This window comes from Pipistrellus hanaki (assembly GCF_964339955.1).
Source record: "Pipistrellus hanaki genome assembly, chromosome: 16".
Lineage (NCBI taxonomy): Eukaryota > Metazoa > Chordata > Mammalia > Chiroptera > Vespertilionidae > Pipistrellus > Pipistrellus hanaki.
In genome coordinates this window covers 44,174,371-44,197,740 of record NC_140518.1, presented here as the reverse complement: position 1 = coordinate 44,197,740, position 23,370 = coordinate 44,174,371, and the positions used below count along the sequence as shown (strand labels likewise).

Here is a 23,370-nt window from a genome sequence, read left to right as displayed (position 1 = left end):
CTGTCATCTCTGAATTAACATTTCCCATAGTTGCTGGGGCTGTAGTAATAATATCCTAACTGGTCAACATGCCTGTAGGCTTTTTCCATGCCAAAGGCTCTTAATTTCCTATTGCATGAAATCTGAATTCTTTGCCTTGCAATTCTGACACTAAACAATATGGCCTTAGTTTTATGGCCAACTACTTCCTTTCTGTAATCTGACATTCTAGCCCCTCCACACACCATACTCCACACACACACACACACACACACACACACACACACACACACACATGCTTTCCAGCTCCCTGTTTTGGCTCAGGTTATTTCTTCTGACTGGAACCATCCTCTCCTCTTCAAATCATGCACACCCTACCAAGCTAAAATGTGCCCCCTCTGGACTCTGTCCCCAGCTCTCCGCCTCACCAGTGACAATCTTTCCTCTATCACATCCTATACCACTTTATTTCTTATTCATTTTCTACCCTCAACTGCAGTTATCTATGTTTATATCTTATCCTTCCCCCTAGGCTGTGAAAGCAGAAATAATGTTTAGTTTTTCTGTCTCCAAAGTTACCACATGGTACAGGTAGATACCATTACTGCTGTTCTCCATTTTACTGATGAAGAAATCAAAACATATAAAAGTTAAGGATTTTGCCTCATGTCCCACAACTATTACAAGCCAGGATTCAAACCCGTGCTCTTAACTATCATGCCATGTAGCCTGTCTATCAGGGCACTGCAACAGTTGGCACTTACAATTATTTTCACATTGTCTTTGATTACCAAGTTGCTTAAAGCTTAAGTGACTAAGTTTAGCTACTATAGCGAAGGATAATAGACATGCATCTCTAAGCATTAACCTTACTTTTAACTTTTTCAATTATTCTTTTTTTGCTTGCTATTGTTCTTAAACAGTGCCTAGGGATAAATACATAATTTTAAAAATGGACATTTACTTCTTATTTATAGTAAAATTCAGATCATAAAGCTTGAAATCAAAGGTGAGATGAAATACAGCTGGCTGAGGCAGATAAGATACAAATAAATAAATTTAATATTAATTATAGAATTAAAATCAGCACTAGAAATAAAAAAGAACAAAATCCACCCTGATAAAATTAAGGCAGTTACAGGCAGAATGAGGATGACACATTCACCCAGATTACAGAAGGAAAGAACAAAGAGATGAAAATGTCAAGAAAGGAAATTGATGGTATGGGTGACAGACAATGGAGAAGGAAAACTAACTCCTGAATGGGAAGACGCAGTGTCACAAAGATACAGACCCTCCACATACACCTCTGGAATTCTGCATCACTGTGGATTTGTGGCTTTGCCTCCCCACAGACCATCAAAACAGTCTTTCTAAGGTCAGCAGGGATCTCCTTATCATTATCACCAAGAGAATTTCTTAGTCTTCTGCTCACATAAGCTTTTGGCAGCTTTCCACATGACTGGCTACTCCCTGCTTAACTATGCCCTCCTTTTGATACCGTGGTTTCTTCTCTTCTTCTGGTGTCCACTGAACTGTCATTGTTCTCCTCATGCCACTAAACCCTGTAGCTCCTCCAGGCTGGTCCTAGGCCATTTAATCTCAGTTATCTCCACAACTCCAATTACCAACTGTATGAAGATGACTCTCAAATTTTCATCTGCAGCACATTCCTGTATTCTGACCTCCAGACCCATATACTCATCTGTCTACCTGGCATTTTCTCTTTGCTACACTAAAGACACCTCAAACTCAGTTCAGTCCAAAACTGAACTCATGATCCTTCCACCAAACTGGGTCTTCCTTGGGAAGTTAATGGTATCACCATCTGCCTCATTTTACAAGTTCCATTCAGGGAGTTACCCTTGACAACTTCTCTTCCTCTTTCCTCCACTGAAACCAGTCCCTAAGAACTGTTAACTTTATCTCTTATCTCTCACAATTGTCTCCTCCAGCATCACCCTGGTGTAAGAAGCTTCAGCTTTTGCTGAGGGTATGGCAAAGCCTCTGGGTTGTTCTCTCTGTATCCATTTGGCTCAAATAACAAGCTTGATCCGGTTATCCCTCTCTGCTAAAGCATGACAATGGCTTCCAAATGCTCTTTAAGGGAAGACTTAACATGACCCTTAGGAACACAGACATGGTCTGCTCGCTGCGCTCCTCTGCAGCCTCATCTCACTCAACACTCCCCTTTCCTGCTTCTGGCTAGTGCCAGTGCTCTCAGGTCTTCTAAACCACTTTCCTCCAGCTGTGTGCTTGGGCACATAACGGTATTACTTACTCTGTCCAGAATGTTCACTCCCTCCCCATTTGCCTAGTGAACTCCCACTCACTTTACGATCTCAGTTCAAGTGCCACTTCCATCCCTTCACAAACGCAAATAATACCAGGTACCTCTTGTTTGTAGCACTGACTAAAGCAATACTTTGCAAATAAAGTGTGTGAGTATGTCTGCCTCCTCTCCTGCCATCAGGCATCAAGTCCAGTGAGAGCAAAGATGGTGTCTGCTTCTTGTATCCGGGGCCTGGTGACCAGTATATATAATATACATTCAGTTGAAGATACAATAGTCGAACATGAGTTGAACACATAAACCAACTGCTTCAATAAAGGTATCATTACAAACTTCCACAAAATATAGGCAGTGGGGCCAGGAAATATCAGCTCAGAGCAGGTGAACACTCCATAAACATGAGGTAGGTGAGGGAGACACACATCCATTACAGCAAATCACAGGGAAGAGGCCTATATGTCAAGCCCTGCTGTTTCAAGAAAATACTACACACCCTGCGTAGGGCAAATCCTCTCACTGAACACAGCTCTCTTAGCTCAGTGGTGAGTAAACAGGGGAAATAGCAACAGTGGGACTGCCAAACCTCCCAACATAAAAAGGGAAAAATGTACCTACAGGCAGAACATATGCTAGAAAAAAATCTAACTAGGAAAAAAATAAAAGTAAATTTTGGCAACCATAAAAATAAAGTGAAGGAAGATATGACAACTACGTGAATGGAAAAAAATGCCTGAGTACAGGCACATATAAAAAGAAAAATAGGTAAGAAACTGAACTATTTTAAAGAAACTAAAAATCTAAGAGCTGACTAATAAAACCTAGGAATGAACACTTATATAAAGTACAAGACCTAAATCTTAGAATGACATTTTACTAAGAATATAAAGTGTGAGCAATGGGGGAAAATGAGCCTAATGCTTCAGTTCCCACAGGTGCTCTTCTGCGGCACACTGTACCATTTCTGACCGGGCTCCCTGCTTAGGCTGACGGAAGTGCAATGCTGTCTAGTGTTCTACTGGCACCCCCTGCTCTCAAGTGCCCATCAGTGGCCTCAGAGTCTAATAATTACTTTTATTTAAGAAGACTAAATAGAGCAAAGATGTCTACTTTGCCCAAATAAATTTACATGCACAATGTAGTTCTAATTAAATCTCAAAGGGTTGTTTTAAATAACTTCAAAATAATAATTCTCATCTGCATTTAAAACCCAAAACCTCATGAAAAAGAAGTGCACTGAGAGAAGACTTGCCTTCTCAGACATTAAATTATATAATGGAAATATAATACCTAAAAGGGTGTGGTTTTGGAAACAGAATAAATACAGAAATACTGTGTATATAAAAGCCTAAGTGATCATCGCAACTGAAACAACCAAAAGGACAACCGAACAGGCTGCATGGGGCGACTAGGCCGGCAGGGGGGTTAGTGAGGGAACACCAAATGACTGAGCAGTAGGCAGTGAGGGGTGACCAGGCCAGCAGGGGTGGCAGTGAGGGATGACCAAGGCCGGCAGAAAGGGGCAGTGAGAGGAAACCAGGTTAGGGAGGCAGTTGGGAATGACCAGGCAGTGGGAGGAGGGGGGAAGATTAGGGGTGACCAGATCGGCACGGAGGTCAGTTGGGGGTGACTAGGCCATTGGGGGGGGGGGGCAGTTAAGGTTGATCAAGCAGGCAAGCAGGTGAGCAGTTAGGAGCCAGTGGTTCCCAATTGTGAGAAGGTGCAGGCTGGGCTAAGGTGAGTCCTTCTCCAAACCAACCCCAAAGCACAAATTTCATGCACCAGGCCTCTAGTTTGGTTATAATCACAGAGAACACATAACTCATGATACCTCCAAGTCACTTTGGAAGACAAATTAATGAAGAATAATTTTTAAAAGCCTTTAAATAACACAGAAGATAAAATTAATACATAATACTTAATTTAATTTAGTACTATATGAAAATCTTAGTTTGCTTTTATAAGGAACTTTTATATTTTCATTAACTTTAGCTTGATTTTACCTGCTACCTTAATATTACCCAATTTTAATTCAACTTGATTTATTACAATCTCAATGTTAATTAATCCTTTCAAAAATTATTAGTAACTTTCCAAGAAAATTTGTACACAAAATAAAATTATATTCCTCTCTACCTTATAAAATGTTATTTCATTTTAAATATAGCTTTGATGAAGTTAGAATAACACAAGAAAAACATAACACTGTTTATTCAGGCTCTTTTAACCATGAACTTAAATGTTCTCATTTACTTATTCATTTTCTCATTCATTTATTCAATAGTCATCCACTGACTACCTTTCAGCCCTATTTGTCAAGTACCAGGGATGCAGATAAATAAAAGTAGGACCTCACAGACAAGTGGAACCTTCAGGCATGCAAAAAGAGAATTAAAGTTCAATGTAAGAAGGGGGCAACACAGCAATAAATACACAAGGAGTTATGAGAACAATGTAGAATGTGTCAAAATCCAGCCAAGGTAAATTAAACCCTAACATACACGTTTTGGGGAAAACAAGTACAAAACAAATACTGATGAAAGTGACCTTAGTGGGAGAGATGAACTACAATGAGCCTGGACCTATTTCTGTGCTACCACATACTAACTTCTAATGACCACGCTTAAGAATATCCATGTTAGGTGCCCTCTAATAACTAACAATTATACATGCGTATGACTGTAGTTCTTTCGCCAAATGACTTAGCTCTAAAGCAGCGGTCACCAATCATTGGTCTGCAAACCACTGATGGTGCCTGAGGTCCGAAAAGTAGGCGACCGCTGCTCTGACGTACTCATCAACTACCTAAGGGTGGACCTGCTGTTAAATGAGACTGAGCTGGCTGGCTTCAATGCCTTGGCAGCCTCCACAGACAAACCTTTTAACACCTAAGCCTACAGGATAGTGCCTTGGTTCAGAAAGCAAATCTGAGGACAGTCAACCACAACAGCCACTGAGGTTTCCCAAACAAAGCACTGCTTAAGCTTCAGTCAATCAAGTAAGTTCCCGGCTCTGAGACAGCATCTTCTCTGGAAGCCTTTCCCAGCGCCTCTCCTCTCCACTTTCAGTTTGGTGCTGCCCAACTTGAATCATTTTTTGTTCAAATAAACTCTTAAAAATGTTAAGATGCCTCAGTTTACCTTTTAATGCCTCTTTTACAGAAGACTGTAATGTTAAAGTAACCTGCTGGCAGTCTGAGATACTTTGAAGTAAAACATCAGTGACATATCCAGATATATTACTTTGATCAATGAATTATTAAAAATGAATGAATTAGCCGAAACCAGTTTGGCTCAGTGGTAGAGCGTCGGTCTGCAGACTGAAAGGTCCCAGGTTCGATTCCGGTCAAGGGCATGTACATTGGTTGTGGGCACATCCCCGGTAGGGGGTGTGCAAGAGGCAGCTGGTCGATGTTTCTCTCTCATCGACGTTTCCAGCTATCTCTCTCCCTTCCTCTCTGTAAAAAATCAATAAAAAATATATTAAAAAATAAAAAATGAATGAATTATTTATCATACCATCCTATACAGACATTTAGAAAGTGAATGAGAACTCAATGTTCAATCACTATTTAGATTTCAACTTGACAGAAATAATAAAATTAAGGATGAAAATAAGCATGCCAATAAAAACTAAATTTAAACAGTGGGATGAATTGGCTGTGTAATTCAAATGATTTTTTTAAAGTTCATGTAAATTTTTTAAAACTATGCTTACAAAATAACAGAAATTTACAGTATCATATTCATATCTGTTTGGACATTTGTGAAAAAGAAATGGACTAATGAGAGAAAGGATGATTAAGAAATATGAACAACTATTGAAAACTAAGTCAAAAAATGTACTATTATGGAATGGCACAAAATGTAAATTAACTTAAGGAGCTAGTCTTTTAATTTGACAACTACAAAATGGGAAACTGACCTCAGACAACAGCAAATAAATGAGGGACGATTAAGCCAAAGAATTTCATATAGAATGATATAATATGCATTGTAGAAACTCCTCACCAGGGAATAGGTAAATGCAGGCTGAATTTTTATTGTCTTTGAAGGTGCTGATATTCAATGGACTTAAATTTCACAAGAGTTGTGTGTTACTCTGTTACAATTAATGGCACTTTCTGAAACATAACGCCTCATAGAGAAATAATTGTAAACACATTTGAAGTCTCCAGGTGTTTCTTGAAGCAATTTACATTTGACCTTTCTTGACTTTACCTTTTGGATGCTAACACAGTACCATCCCCCCTTTTAAATTTAAAATAATGAGCTCTTCCACAAGATAGCTGGAGAAGATGCCCATGCCCACAAGCCAGCAGCTTCACCAGCAGGCACAGATTCAGAGCCATGGCTTGAGTCTATGGAAGTGGCTGGGAGCTTTTGTGCTTCACTTTTCTCACCATGATGAAAATAAGTAGAGGGAACTATATCCCCCGGTTTAGTTGTAAAAAACTCTGTTTTCAGAGAAAGCATTTTCTTTTCTTCAGAAACATTTTTTTTTTTTTTTAATTCTGGTAAATGATGCTACATTAAAATATTTGTTTTATTTCAAAGGCCAGAACTGAGGTGGTGGTGGAAGTGATGGGGTTAGGAGAGGCTCAAAGCAAATTCAACCCACTGACTGGTTTTGTTTGGTATGCACAATATTTAAAAAAAAAAAATTAAAAAAAAAATGGAGCCAACATTTTCCATTTAACACACAGGAAATTTCATCCCAAAATCTAAGTGTCCGGCTTATACTGAGAACTTGGGAGGTTCTAGCAACACGGCCAGCATTTTTCTAGGCCAACGACGATAGCTGCCCCTCTGGCCAACACACCAATCCAGAATCACCACCGGCCCTAAGACAGCAAGTGGAACATGGAAGGAAGGGACCCAAGAGCATCTGCCTCTGAAATGCAAACGTCACTGAGGTAACTGAGATGAGCGCCTTGTAAACAGAGAACAGCTTTTAAAAAACGCTATTCCTGAGGCTATGTGTTTATAATCACTTCCCAGCAAGACTGATTCTTACCACTGCTGAAAGTACAAGGGGTTCCACACTAGAATTCCCCGGAATTCCTCCTCACCCAGGAATCAATATACAGAAGACCATGGTCAGCAATGAGGGGCACACATGGGTTCCCAGCGTGGTCTCCCACCCAGTAGCAATCCACCTGACTGTCTTCCTCAGGGCATGTTAGGGTCCTCCCTGCGTTCTAGAATGCCTTACCACAACTGAATTTTACAGTAATTGGAGTAATGTTTGATGACTGTGTTTCCCACATAATAAGCAACATTCATTATTCACTTGTTAATTCATACATCGAGCTCCTACTGCACACCATACAATTTTCTAGGCACTAGGGTAAGGGTAATAGATGAAACTAAGTCTGTGTTTTCATGGAGTTGATATTCTAGTGGGAGAAACAGACAACGGACAACAAACAAGTCAAAGGAGAGGGAGAAGCGCAAAAAGGGTCAGCGTGGCCTACATCCCACAGAGGAGCTAGCTGAGCAAAGCTCGGAATGAAGCCACGTGGCCACCTACGAGAGGCAGAGGCACGGAGCTGCCATGGTGCTCGGGCAGGAGAGCTCTCGGTGGGCTGGGGAATGAGTGACACGGAAGGCAGTGTGGCGGAGAGGAGTGAGCAAGGGTGCCAGAGGGAGAACAGCAGTAGGGGAGGCCAGATCACCTAGACGTAAGAAGTTTGGGATTTATTCTAAGTTGGTCCTTCTGTATGCCAACCACCACCTTTAAGGTACTAGCTGTCAACAGTTTTGTTGTCTACTTCCTGCCCAAATCTCCCGAGATCCAAAGATGGCTCTACTCATCCCCACCCGGAAGACCTTAAAGCACAGCAAAACCACAACTCCAATCCCAAATATCCAAACTGAGTGATTATTATTATTATTATTATTATTATTATTTTTGCCAAGACTTATTCCTTGGCTGGTTTGGCTCAGTGGATAGAATGTCGGCCTGCAGACTCAAGGGTTCCTGGTTTGATTCTGGTCAAGGGCATGTACCTTGGTTGTAGGCACATCCCCAGTAGGGAGTGTGCAGGAGTCAGCTGGTCGATGTTTCTCTCTCATCGAAGTTTCTAACTCTCTATCCCTCTTCCTTCCTCTCTGTAAAATATCAATAAAAAATTAAAAAAAAAAAAAAAGATGGGGTTAAGTTAAAAGGAAGTTATGAGAGTGGTCCTAATCCAATCTGAGTGGTGCCCTTCTAAAAAGAGGAGACTAGGACACAAAGAGACACCAGTGATGTGCACACAGAGGGAAGACCTTGTGAGAACACAGCAAGAATGTAGCATCTGCAAGCCAGGGAGAGAAGTCTCAGGAGAAACCAAACCTGCCAACACCTTGATCTTGGACTTCTACCCTGCAGAACTGTGAGAAAATAAATTCCTGTTGTGTAAGCCAAAAAAAACAAAACAAAAACAAAACCCAAAAAAAACTTATTCCTTCTTCTGTATTTCCTGCATTGTCTGGTTTTATTTTCATCAAAGTACTAGTCCCTACCTAATATTTTCTTGTTAACATATTTATTGCTCACCTCTTGCTATCCCACTTAAACTCCACAAGAGCAGTGGCTGGCCCAGCATCCAGGACAGCGCCTGGCACATAACAGGTGCTTGGATCTAGGGGCTCTGTGGTCTCAGATGAAGGCAGTGGAGGAGTGGGGGCTAGAGAGAAACAGACCATATGGAAACTGAAGGTCAAAGTTAGGATTCTCTTCTCTACTATTAAGAGGAACAGAAAGCCCTCACTATGGTATGGCCTTGTTAGCCACAATCAGGGTTGCCCAACTCCTACAAAGGAGGTCTCATTGCTTTAGCGGGCATGCGGGGCCCTGCCCACATCCCCACTCACTGCCTCCGCCAGGCCTCACAGTGCCTCCAGCCTGGTGATGCTTCTGTGCGCTGCAGTGTTTGCAGGCCCCGGGTGACCTCCTGCTACTAGAGTTTGCATTTCTGTGTTGTTACTCATGATGTTCTCTGCTTGGGAAGTTCCCCTCTCATTCGCATCTACCTGGCAGACACCCACGTAACTACCTGCTACCCCGGTCACTTCCCTAAGAGCCCCTGCTCCCTACATCTTGCACTGCTTACACCTAAGGAACTGCCTACATTCCACACCAATACCAACATACTTTATTGTTTTACTGTACTTTATACAGCTGTCTTTCTCTATCAGACCTCAAGCTACTTCAGAGTAGGGATCAATCGTTACATCGCTAACAAAAGTAATCAACAAATGTGTCAGGATCCTTTCTGAAAGTAACTTCCAAGGAATGGCCACAGTGTAGCATCAGCACTTTCTAAGCTATGAGCATCTTCTTTCTGGTCCTGGAAACCAGGACCACTCTCCAAAGGCATGTGAACACCAAGAGGATTTCAACAGCCGCCCCACCTCAATAATCTTCACCTGAATTAAGCAGAATAACCAAAATTCTGTGCAAGAGAGAACTAGTTCAGACACGTTTTCTGTCCTTCACAGGCATTAAAGCAGCCTTAGAACCAGAATGCTCACCTAGCACCCATGAACAGGGTCATTTTTTATATAGGCAAGCCGGAAGTATTCAGAATGAGTATCTGTTGAAAAATGTACAAACTAGTTTTCTTTTTATGGAAAACACATTAGATTTTTTAATTAAGGGACTGTCCACATCTCTATGTTCAAGGTTAACCGCATGCTTATTTAAACAAGCCTATTTCGCTGTTCGGTCAGTAACTCACTCAAGCATAAGTGAAAATCGTGGAGGGAATCCTGGCTCAGAAAACAGTGTCCTTTACCAATATCCTAATTTACAAGCCCCCGAATATTTTTGTATGTACTAGGAATCTGGTCTAACGATATCTTTATATTCTTAAAGCCAGAAGTTATATTTAATTCCCGTTATTTTATATTAGGAAATAACTACAGTGACTTTGAGGGAGGGATCTTTATCCACGTAGTTTCAGGCAGCTGTTTACGGCAATGACACCCAGCACTGTGTAATCCTTGCTCAGTACACCTAACAGCAGCAATATAAGCAATGGCATGTTCTAGATCAATCATACTTTTGCTAGAAACAATATCAGAATAACCATATTTTTACTAACATATATTAATGAAAACAGGATATTGCATCAGACTTTTATTTCAGTGATATATATATTTTTTTATAAGATAGCAGGTAAATATTTTCCAGTACTAAAGAAACCTCAGTTGAAATAAAAGTGAAAACTGCATATTAGTATTTTAAGGTTACAAAGTGTATTTTAAGGCATGAGGATACTCTAGATTACATTACATAAATCTTACTAACTACCAACATTTCTCTTTTGTTGCACGCTATCTCTCCATGCCATCATTCAAATCCTTAGAGTTCCTTTGTTCCCTGTGATTGCTGCTTCCCGGAGACATCTGGCATAGCATCTGAGGGAAATGCCAGAGTGAAGTTTTCCTTAAGATTAATCACATAGGTAAGTCACTTCCCTTTCTGCCAAACAATACTTTCTAAACCTTCGCATAGGACTAGGTGGTCACGAGAATGTGAGTTTTAAAATTTGCTTAATCACTTACACATAGATTTTCAGGTCGAATAGCCTGCCTAAAGAAGTTTGGAGCTCCATTACTAGGTAAAAATAGCAACAGCCAAAGAATGATCAGAAATTGATCTGGGTTAAAGAAGTGTAGGTGTAACAAACTGCCTCACTGTCTAACCACCCATAACCCTCCACCCCAATTCTGGCTCCTAGCCAGTGTCTGGGAACTCAGTATGGAAATAAAAACGATCAAATAACCTCGATTTTAAAGCACAGATATCAAGGGAATTTTTAATGTATTAAACCTTAAAAGCAGTTTGTCACTGGGGAAGAGAGGAGAGTATAAGATAAGGAAACACAGTCCTCAGGGATCAGCCACAGAGTCAGTTTCCACATCAGCGCCATCAGTCAGCCTAGTCACCTCACCTAGAAAAGGCGAGGGGGTCTGGGTTAGAGCAGAGGACAAGCCGGCAAAGGGATTCAGAAGAACAAACTACTAGGAAAGGCAAAACGAACTTTGGTAAGATTGACAAAAAAGATAATCTGTCAAAAAACTCAGCGTGGTTTCTGCTAGGCGGGGCTGACAGGGAAACATCTAGGAAGGAAGCAACTCTCCTAGGCACCCAATCAGGTTTCATTGCAACATGCTACCCACAGACACAAACCAAGAATCAGAGCCCCCCCAATCCATACTGGCTTGGTTTCGGCTATTTCTATTACATCTCAAGATCTCAAAGACTGCTTTTTAAATTTACCTACCTTTTCACCAATATTTCTTAGACTTATCAGAACTGACAGAATACTACAGTAACTATAAAATGGTAGAGAACCAATAATGTCTGCTGAACCTAAGTTATCATCACATATCAAAAAATGAAGAATTCACATATAGTTATATACACATCTGAAACAAATACACATGCATATTCATACATACACATATATTGCAGTTTGCAACTGTAACTCATCTCTTAGCACACTGAGGAAAATAAACACTTTTTTTCCTTCCTATTCTCTATAACAAGGCTCTAACTGGAGGCAATTGAAAGAAAATAAGATGGTGAAAGCTTGGGGGATGGGTGGCAAAAACAGAAAAACTTTTAGATTAATAACAACAATCATAGCTAACGTTCATTAAGCACTTAGCGTATAGAGAGCATAGGTGCTTTAAGTCCTCTCAATCTCATTACAGAAACATGCCCTATGGTACGTTCAGCACCTCCAGTACCTAGCAGCAAGAATGCCAGCAGGTTTGTTGGAAGAAAGTCACTGATGGAAATAGCCTCATTCCAGGGTGGTGCCTGGATTAGGACATCACGGCCGAGAGAGGAAAGCGGTAAACTGGGAGCCCGTGGTCTATAAATTCTGCTCCCAATTTGACCATTTCAGATATGTCATCAGTGACATCACTAAGCTTCATCTCAATCTTCCACAAACACTGGAATAATACCACCCACCCCACCCACTCAATTATTGTAAGAAGCAAATAAAATAATAACCAGTTAATATGGTATGTAATTTATAAAATACTATCTACAAAAACATGTTCAAATTATCATCTCCACATTTGCTGGCAAAACTTCATCTACAGTTATTTTAGTTATGAAATCTATGCCAAACCCACTCTGCTTAGATGGATCATTCTGGAGAGTGGGATCAAATGTAATTTAGGAACTATTTGGGTTATATATTCAGAAAAAGAGACTGCATTTAAAATGCATTTTCCTTTTGACATTCAGTCTTGCTCATGATTTTCCTTTTACAAAGAACATATTTAGTCGGCGAGTCTTTCCCGAATACTATTCAGATACTCTATGCAACCTGATCCAGTGCAGTAGCTAATCTGAATCATCAACAGACCACAATATGGACCTCAGAGGCCACTGGAGGAATGCAAGTTGCCCCCCAGTTAAAACATCAAAGTCCAACAAATCACAACACTCAGAAGAAAAATATATTTCATGTATTGATTTTTTTTTTTTACCAAATGATGTTCAATAAATGACATCACTGGCATTTGCTAACTTCAGTTCTATTCTCCTAGAATACAACACCACATTTAATAACCACTCTTGTTCAACTGAAAGATGAAAGTCAATTCCTATTGCTCAAGGCAGACTGCAGAGTCAAAACAAAAGAAACATCAGAGAAAGGGAAAATGGAGAAAGATGCATTAGATATTAATCTCATATTCAGAAGAAAACAGAAAAATCTTTAACTGTTTCACCTTCAGAGTTTTAAAGGCTGTACATTTTATTTTGCCCAACCCACCTTGTAATTCAGAGCTTTTTATCCAAAGCCCTTCCTTTTTACCCTATTTTAGCACAAAAATCCTCTCAAGTATTGTCAGTATGAAACAAAAAACATGTCTCTTCTTGACCCCATTTTATTTCCTTCTGTAAAAATTCTTAATTCAAAGATACACTATATCCTAAAAATAACATACCTTATCAGCTTTATCTTTCTAATTATAACCTACCTCTCTGATCTGAAATTCTACTTATGTTTTGTGCCTTTCTTATAATTTTCTCCAAAATAAAGTCTCTGAGAACATCAATGGTTCTTCTTAAGGCTAAGACTAGGTTATAAAGTCATTCATCATGTATTTGATCTTTCAAAAGAGCCATTTTTGAAATCCCATGAACCCAGACTTAAACAAATGAGCTAATGTATGTAAAATGCTTAGAACATTACTTGGCATATAGCAAGTACAAAATAAGTGTTAACTGCAATTGTTGTTATTATTAACACTTCTTGCTACAAAGCACAGGACAGACACCCACAACAAGGTTATCCAGCCCAAACAGCCAAGAGTTTAGAGGTTGAGAAAACCTGTATTAAAAATTAAAGGATCTGGCTGGTTGAACATTAGAAACATCTGTACTTCAAAAAACACTTAAAAACCGCAGAAATGCCCTAGCCAATTTGACTTAGCAGATAAAGCATTGGCCCACAGAGAGTCCCAGGATCAAGGGCCTTTACCTAGGTTGCAGGCTCAATCCCTCGTCCCCAGTCCCATCGGGTGTGTGTGTGTGTGTGTGTGTGTGTGTGTGTGTGTGTGTGTGTGTGTGTGTGTAGGAGGCAACCAATTGATGTGTCTCTCTTCCTCCCTTCCACTCTCTCTAAAAATCAATGGAAAAATATCCTTGGGTGAAGATTAAGAAAAACAAACAAACAAACAAACAAACAAACAAAAAACACCCAAAAAACTGCAGAAAATATTTAAGTACTATTGATTGTTAATAGTCCAATCTACATACCTTAAGCTAAGGCCTGATCGACAAAAATGAGTGCCTAATAGCAAAATGGATAAAACTCACTGTAAACATAAATTGATCAAAAAGCATAAAAAAATCCCCCAAACAAAAAATAACTCCACCTCCTAAATAATCAAAACAACTTAATTCAAAAGGGCACATCTAATGTTACCTATAAACCTGGCACAGCCTTTCTAACATGGAGTGTTGATGACGACCACTTTCACAAACTGTCCAATGGAAGTTTACATTGATATGAAACAAACTAAAGACTTAGGAGAAGAAATTTAGCTGTACTAAAAATACGTATCTTCTTGCCTTAGTCGGTGCGGCTCAGTTGGTGGGAGCACGGTCCCGCACACCAGAACGTGGCCGGTCCATTCCTGGTCAAGGCACATACCCAGGTTGTGGGTTCAATCCCCAGTCTAGATACATAAGGAGGCAAGCAATCAATGCTTCCCTTGCACATGGATGTTTCTCTCTCTCTCTTCCTTCCTCTCTCTAAAATCAATTTTAAATATACATATATATTTTTTTAATTTTAAGTTTTTATTTTGAAAACTGCACATCTTTTAACACGCCACATGATTTGGGAAATCTATTGAAAGACATAGTTAAAGACGTGTTCAACAACTTAGCCACAGGAGCTGCAGTTCAGCATTGTTTATGTTGAACAAAAGACTGGAGATCTCTACAATGTCCAAGAAGAAGAAATTGATTAAACAAATCACGGTGTATCTATGTATAACTCTTAAAATCATGTTATAGCAAATATTAACCTGGAAGGATGTTTCTGATATACTATTTGTGGAAAAATATATGAATTAAACATAGTACCTAATTCATTTCCCTGAGGAAAATTATATTGGAAGATATATGCCTGAGTGTTAAAGAAGTCTATAAATGCACTGGGGTGACACTGGTTAATAAGCTCAGAGAGGTTTCAAGTGTTAAAAGTGTTATGAGGGCAGGAGTCTGGTTTGCTTTCTGCTGTAGCTCTGACACACAACAGTGTCTGACATAATGGAAAAATAAAACAAAAACTTGTTCTTTTTGCTTATCTCCATTTTCTCACTGTTCTGCAATAAATAAATTATTTGCATAATACATTTTTATTTATTTTTTTATTTTTAATATATTTTATTGATATTTTACAGAGAGGAGGAAGGGAGAGAGATAGAGAGCCAGAAACGTCGATGAGAGAGAAACAGCCTCCTGCACACCCCCCACCAGGGATGTGTCTGCAACCAATGTACATGCCCTCGACCGGAATCGAACCCACCTTTCAGTCCGCAGACCGACGCTCTACCACTGAGCCAAACCGGTTTCGGCTGCATAATACATTTTTTAAATGTTGCCTTTAAAAAGAATAATTCAACAGCTAAACTAATTTTTTTACAAATAGAAATGGAAATGCCACCTACTTCACAGGGTGACAGGTTTAAGTAATAATTTATGTAAATATGCCTTGTAAACTCGGAAGCACCGCATGAATGTCAGAAATGAGTTATTTTGCTAAGATCATATATTTCAAAGTTAAACGAGTTTCATATACACTTTGGCTGGTAGCCTTCCTCTCAGCAGTTTCACTTCTGGTACTTTGTGTTACCTTAGAAGCAAAAATTTGCAATAATAGAGAACTGGGGCATCCATAAAATGGAATAGTATGTCACAATTAAAATGCATCCTGTAGAAATGTATTTATTGACATATACTATTAACCTCTTTTAAAAAATCCATATATGTAACTTAAGTAAAATAATCTTCAATACAGTTTATTATAGCATCTATGAAATCAAATATTCAAAGTAATTATGATAATTTTTATCTTTTTAAATTTCTTCATTCATTCTACTTGAATTTATTCAGCTTTTCGCTTTTAAGTCATTTGTTTCTCAAGATTCAATCAGTCAAAGCCATCAACAATATTTTATCTTTTAGTGGCTAAATTAAAAACATTTTACGGATGGCTTTCATCCTTTGAAGGCATACCTGCTTTAAAGCCACACTACAGTGTCAAATTAAGCATGTGTATATTTTACAAACCATGTAATTCCTTTCTACAGTTTAATGTTAGTGGTTTCATATACATATCTTTATGCACTAGTCACTACTTCATAAATCAGAAGCTGAATCTCATTTTCTCTCCTTAAAACAAATGTAAGAATCATTTTCCAAGGCTTTATTTTTCCTACTTTTACTGAGAGATCACAGAAGTAGGGTACAAAGAAGAGTCACTCAGAACTAAATTAATAACAGCCAAAAAAAAAAGTATTTTGAAATGTGAACTGGATTGGAATTCCTTTATAAACATGGCCAGCAGGCATTTTCTTCTCCCGGGGATCTCTACTAGAAGCTGAAGAACTCTTACACCTACCACCACATATATGCATTCTTGGAGTGAACACTAGCTCCCTAAAAAAAGTAGTAAGTGCCTCCAATTCCCCAAAGACTACTTCTGTATCTGCTTTCAAAAACTCAGCTAAACCCTGTGGTCCAGCATTATACTAATTAAAGGCGCTAATGAAAAGTACTCAACTTCCTTTAACTTGATTTTATAAGAATGCCTACCAACACTAGAACTAAAACATTTCCAACATGTTATTTACAGAATATTGTAATTTGGGAAGCTGATCAATAATGTAATAACAACAGAATTGTACAGTTATGGGAGTCAGCAGCATTTTTAAACGACTGTGAAGCTTCCAACTGAAATTAGAGCCCAAGAAAAGTGGAAGGAAGCAATATGCTGAATACAAGAAGATGAAGCCATTATTCATGTACCCAACAAGCATCCATTAAGGTGACAACACACCCGACACTGCAGAGGCCTGTGGGTGTAAGTGACATGAGGAGGGAGCAAGGGACGTGGTCCAAAGGAGAGCAGGGGACGTGCCAGGTGAGCAGCAGGGCAGGGCTGGCCAGCCAGCGAGGCAGGCAGCCTCAGCACCGGGAGGAATCCCATCATGCACTCTGAGGCTTTCCTCAGGAACAGTTTAAACCCACAGATCCACTCACTTTCTACTGTGGATAAACTTCTTACAGACTCTGAGATAAAGTGCCACCTAAACTCGTAGTCTTTTTCAAGTTTCTAAAACCTAAGTCTATATTCAGTTTCTGTAAATTACTGATTAATTGTAAACCACTCAATTTTTTCCTCCAGATAATATCTTGCTACAACTGACAGGTTTTCTAATTTTTTTTTTTCTAAGACAAATTCTTTGAATCACCATTTTTAGGGCAGTGGCATGTTGGGGGTGTCATAGCTTCAACTCAAAGTGGCTCTGTATTATCCTATATAATGAAAGCCTAAAATGCTCAGTGTCGGTTGTCCATTCAACCAATCAAAGCATAATATGTTAATGATATGCTAAGGCCGCGCAACCAATCGCTATGACGTGCACTGACCACCAGGGGGAAGAGAGTAAACTGGTTAATCAGTCGCTATGACATGCAATGATTATCAGGGGGCAGATGCTCTGACCAATAAGTTAGCTTGCTGCTGGGGTCTGGCCCATAGGCATTGAATGAAACGGGTTGGACATGCCCTGGAGTCCTCCACGGTTGCTCCCCGGCCCTGATCGTGCACCCGTGTACTCGGCCTGGCCTGCATCCTCTCGCAATCCAGGACCCCTCAGGGGATATTGGAGAGCAGCTTTTGACCTGATCCCACAGGCTAGGCAAAGGGACACCACTGGTGCACAAATTTGTGCACGGGCCTCTAGTCTTTTATAAAATCCTGGCATTTCTACTAATTATTTGATGTTTATTAGTTTGTTGTTGCTATTGTTTTGTTTTTCCTGAATTCCCACACTTTTATTTTAAACCTTTCATTTAAATCCATGTAATTCAGCCGAAACCAGTTTGGCTCAGTGGTAGAGCGTCGGTCTGCGGACTGAAAGGACCCAGGTTCGATTCCGATCAAGGGCATGTACCTTGGTTGCGGGCACATCCCTGGTAGGGGGTGTGCAAGAGGCAACTGGTTGATGTTTCTCTCTCATCGATGTTTCTAGCTCTCTATCTCTCTCCCTTCCTCTCTGTAAAAAATAAATAAAATATATTTAAAAAATAAATAAATAAATAAACTCATGTAATTCAAATAGGAGACAGCAGTTAGTACCTCAAGGGTAAATACAGCTCTTCAATTTAACACACAAGCCTGGAAACGAGACTAAGTTCCTGGCTGAATCTTATGGCCTAGACTTATAACTAAACAAAAATAAAAATTTAAAAAATTTTCATAAAAGATCCAAAATAGCCATATAAATCCATTTTGCTTATATTGCTTTTCACTCAAACTTTCATTAAAAACATGTTCATTGTGAAACCATAATTATTCTCTTAGCCAAGACATAGGGGAGGGCAGCAAAAGGAAGGAGCGACTTGGAAGAGGTGGCATCACGGACCACAGGCGTCGACAATACTGCTGTAAAGTGGGAGGGCTATTTGAACCTCACTATAAGACTGTTTTGACTTTAAAAATAACAATAAAAATAAATCTTACTTGAAATAGATTCATACTTCTCCAAGTAACTGATAATACATTATAAAAACACAATGAATTTAGGCATTATAACACTAAAACCCCCATATTTTGTGGACTACCAACTTATATATCCACTCAGCTAAGCTGTTTTCCTGCTGCTGACTTGAGTTCCTGTTGTAAAACTGTGCCAGTTCCTCCTGGGTGTTCTTATGATAAAAGCAAGCAGCTTTCCCTAAGTTTTTGCCAAGCTTTTTCACATAGTATCTTATGAAAAAGCCACAGTGTTGGAGCACACCACAATGACCAGACAGGAGAAAAAAATATTTCAGAGAATTATTTTGATGGTTTAAATAATGGGGGGGGGGGGATTCATTAAACATAAGATGCTAATTAAATAACATGCTAATTGAAAATAATATGCTAAAGAACACATTAAAAACAATTAGCTAATAACATTCTAAATTTGATATAATCTGATGCCATACACCAGGTTTACTGAATACTGAGTTACTAATTTTTTTTAAAAGTTGGATATGCATTCTGATTTGTATACCAGAGACTTAAAATGCAAAATCAAGACTAGCCACACAATGATGAGCTCAGGGAAATGTACCGGAAATGGACAAGAATGGAGAAGTTTGACAGCTTTGAAGCACTTTCTAACACAAGGCATGCCAGTCACTTGAAGCAGATATGCTATTGTTTTCTCACTAGAACCTAACTGAAAACCATTCACAGCTAAAGAAAAGACACCTTGGATACATTCTTACAAGTTCATAGTACCTCTTCATGCACATGTGACTTTGTAAGTTTTTTTTTTAAAGTGATAATACCACAAGCTGGGAATGAGTCACAGTAGTATGATCTACCTGGAAGGCGACAGACCCACCTGATTGATGGAGTTGGCAGCACAGGATGCCAGGCCTGTTCCCAGGGAAGTGAGCAGGAAACAGGACAAGTCGAAGGGCCCCGGGGCCAATGCGAATCCCGCCGAAGTGGTGCTGACAACTAGAGCTGAAACACAGAAGCAGAGCAGGCATCCTGTTACCAACACAGGCCCCAAGCTGCAAAGGGCAGACCAGCCATCCTCCAGGGAACCCAACCGAGGCTAACCTCCCATTGAAAACCAACATTTCCCCCATTATAAAAATTATGTGTGTTCATCACAAAAAAATGCTCATTTTCCTTTAATTCCATTATACAGGAGAGGAAAAAATAAGGTGGATGTTTTATTTATTTTAAATATATATTTATTGATTTTTTTACAGAGAGGAAGAGAAAGGGATAGAGTTAGAAACATCGATGAGAGAGAAACATTCATCAGCTGCCTCCTGCATACCCCTCCCGGGGGATCGAGCCCGCAACCAAGATATATGCCCTTGACCGAAATCGAACCTGGGACCTTTCAGTCTGCAGGCCAACGCTCTATCCACTGAGCCAAACCGGTTTTGGCAAGGTGGATGTTTTAAGATTGAATCACTCTCATTCACTCAATGAACATTTATTGAGTACCTACTTCACAACCAGTACCATGCTGGGCATTAGGCATTGCGTGGGATGAAGGAATGAATGAGGTCTCATTCCTGCGCTCAGAGCTTATTTGTCAGGGAGATAACATACAGTAGTAACTGTATAACACAAGGCAGCAAAGAAGTAGGCCCTGCTCCGTGGGTCTTAATTCCACCTGAGCAAAGGGCCTGCTGGTCACAGATGGTGCCCCAGGGCCCAGAAGATAACTAGAGAATGACTACAGCCACCAACAGAAACAGAGAGAAGAGGCACGATGCAGAAGCAAAGCCCTACAATCCAAGCATCTGCGGTGACTGCCCCTGGTCCTTCTCTCCTGGGGGTTCACAGAAGCTCATTGCCAGGAAGTGTCTGGTACTGATACAGAAACTGAAAAAATGGCCACCGCTGGTGAATTACCTGGAGAAGAAGACTTCAAGAAGATGGCATTTAAGCGGGACCTTCAGCAGGATGCAGAAACAGGAGAAGAGCGGGATGGGCTACATTATAGGTGGCTGGATAATTCCAAGAACCAGCACAGGGGCAAGCGACCACTGTCAAGACTCTAAAGCACCTGTGATATCTATCTAGATTGTCGAACCAAACAGCTAGGAAGCATTTTTGAATCTCTCCTTTCTCTCCATCCTCTCCATCCTCTCCACTGCAAAGTACTGTCTGTTCTCCTCCACAGTGCATGTCAAACACACCTCTGCTGCCATCCTCTCGTCCCAGGGTTCACAGCCAGGGGTGGTGCTGCCATGGGGACATCAGCAATGCCTGGAGATAGAGCTGGTTGTCACACTGGAGGGGAGGATACTGCTGTGCTCCAGTGAGTGGATGCCAGGGAAGCTTTATAAACATCCTATAAGACAGCCCCAAACAAAGAATTTTCTGGCCCCAAATGCCATATGCTGACACTGAGAAACATGTCATCTGGCCCAAGCTATTATCTTGCCTGGACAACTGGAAGGGCCTCGTTCCTAATTGCTCTCCTCTTTCTTCCACCTTGCTCCAACAGGAATATAATGACATTTTAAAATGTACACAGATCATATCACTCTGCTGCATGGAAAATGCTTTGACACTACACCTAGAATGAGATGCAAACTCTTCCCCCAGCCACACAAGTGCATCTGGTACCTCTCTCTAGCTCACTGACTTGTCTCCCCTCACAGGGATCTTCTGTTTTTAAGCCAAGCTTCTTCTTGACTTAGGGTCTGTCAGTTCTGTCTCCCCTTCCTCTCTTACCATCAGCTCCTTCACCTCCTCCAGATCTCATCGTAAATATTATCCCTTAGAGAGAACTCTGATCCTCATGTCTGCAGTGGTCCTCCCAGTGACTCCTCCCTCACAGCATCCTTCATCATCCCACACAGCACTCATCATGCTGTGGTCCCGCATGGAACATGAGTCCCTAGAAGGTGGGCACCCTGACCTGCTCTCTGCCATATTTTCAGGGTTACCACTAGGCCAAGTACAGAGTAGAATTTATCAGAGGAAGAGGAGGAAGGGTGGCAGCTGTCAGATTGCAGAATACCAAGTTGAGGAGTTTGCATTTCATTTGATTGGCAGTAGAGACCATCTAATCAAGAAAATGACCCATAACTGCAAGTTTAGCCTGGTAGCAATGGCACCAGGACTTACAGCAGGCAGTTATGCCGAGAAACAATCTCAATCTATGCCATTCACCCACTGTGCATAAATGTAGTATGGGTGGGAACCAGATAGATGTAAAGGGTATTTTGATGGAACAACTGTTAGGACTTCTTAACTGTGAAAGGTGGAAGATAAAATAACGGCATAAAAGGATAAAAGGTAATTTTTACACCAATGGATGAAGACAGGGGTAGGGGGTAAGGGCATGGGGTGGAGTTGGGGATTAGGTGGAGGGGAGCTATGGGAGAAGAGGGAGGAAAGAGGAACACCTGTAATGATCTGAACAATAAAGATTTATTATTTAAAAAAAAAAAAAAAAAGGATAAAAGGTAAAGGGCTGCACCTGGGTGGATGAAGAAGAATGGCCACACTGACAGAAATAAGGAAACTGGGGGGAGGTGACCCAGCTGGCGGGGCTCAGGAAAAGGCGCTGTCTTTGAGGAACTGCGGGCCATCCAGGTGGGAGCGTACAGAGCATTACCCTGGAGCCCAGGAAAGAGATGGAGAAGGCGGGAGGCCCAACACTCTGGGTCCTAAGCCCACAGACCATGGCTGAGCCCGAGAGAACAGCCAGCAAAGAGAGTGAAAAGGAGTGTATCAGAAACACCAGAAGTTTACCTCTGGGCATAAAGGAATCCCAGACAAAGAATATTTGGAGAAAGGATCAGGAGAATGAGGTGTCCTGGGTGTCAAATGTGTGAGGGCCACTGGAGGCAGACTGGAAGGCACCACCGCTGACATCAAGAAGCAAATGTAAACGCGAGAGAAACTGACATCCCTTCTAATGACCACACATGCCCTTCAGTCCAATTTTATCAGCAACATCCAGAAACTTTTAGTCCTTCCACTGGACACGCCTTGTCCCTAACACCTAGGCCAGGCACAGGCTTCTGCATATTTCTATTTATTTGATTGGGATCAATATGATTTGCTAAGGTGACTTAAATGCTTATGTGGAGATTGTCAATCTAAACCAGAAGTTCCTAGAGAGTGTGTATTTGGCAAAGGGGTCCTTCCGTGACCTTGGTGGTCCTACACATGGTGTATACCCGAGCCTCCTGGGGAAGTGTTGGCTCCAGAAAAGAGGACTTGAGTAGAGTGAAGAACAAGGTCCAGAAAAAGAGAAAAGGTGGGGAGACAAGCAGAAGACGAGCAGCTAAAGGCAAACAGGGGGCTTACGGGAAGTCACAGAGGCACACGCAGAAGAGCCGCCGCTCAGGCTGTCCCCCTCTCCGCTCGGAGCACAGCCTGCCTGGCCCACACACTGCACTACAAGTCACAACACAACCCTCTCACCTCCGTGCAGAACGGCAGCAAAACCCTGTGGACCAGGGCAGCAATCCAAGACTAAACACTATTTCAAAGGAAACATTCTAAAGAAACGTTTAGCTCTCTAATTCTCTAACGACTTATCCCAAAATTAAAGCCACAGCGATTCCCGCTTTGGGAACAGCAGTTAGTGCATATAAAGGGTATCTTATGCAGATGAGACAGGACAAGAACAGCCTGTCATGGAACAGCCAGCCCTGCACACATGTAGTGACCACCAAGAAAACAGCTTTTGTAAGAGAGCAAACAAAGGTCCTTTTAGGTAGTCAAACAGCGCCGTTCTGATATCACACGATAAGGCGCGAAGCCTCAGGGACGGGCTGCAGGCATCCTCTGCACCACTGCACAG

At 40.8% G+C, this 23,370-nt stretch overlaps 1 protein-coding gene across 2 annotated transcripts in view; it reads right to left on the bottom strand.

Moving 5' to 3' along the window:
* COX10 (cytochrome c oxidase assembly factor heme A:farnesyltransferase COX10) overlaps positions 1–23,370 on the bottom strand; it is a 112,640-nt gene that overhangs the window by 63,457 nt on the left and 25,813 nt on the right. For both annotated transcript variants that reach the window (XM_084861443.1, XM_084861442.1), the window contains exon 4: positions 19,420–19,544. In XM_084861443.1, coding sequence (XP_084717569.1) covers positions 19,420–19,544 — 125 coding nt within the window. The remainder of the gene's footprint in view (positions 1–19,419; positions 19,545–23,370) is intronic.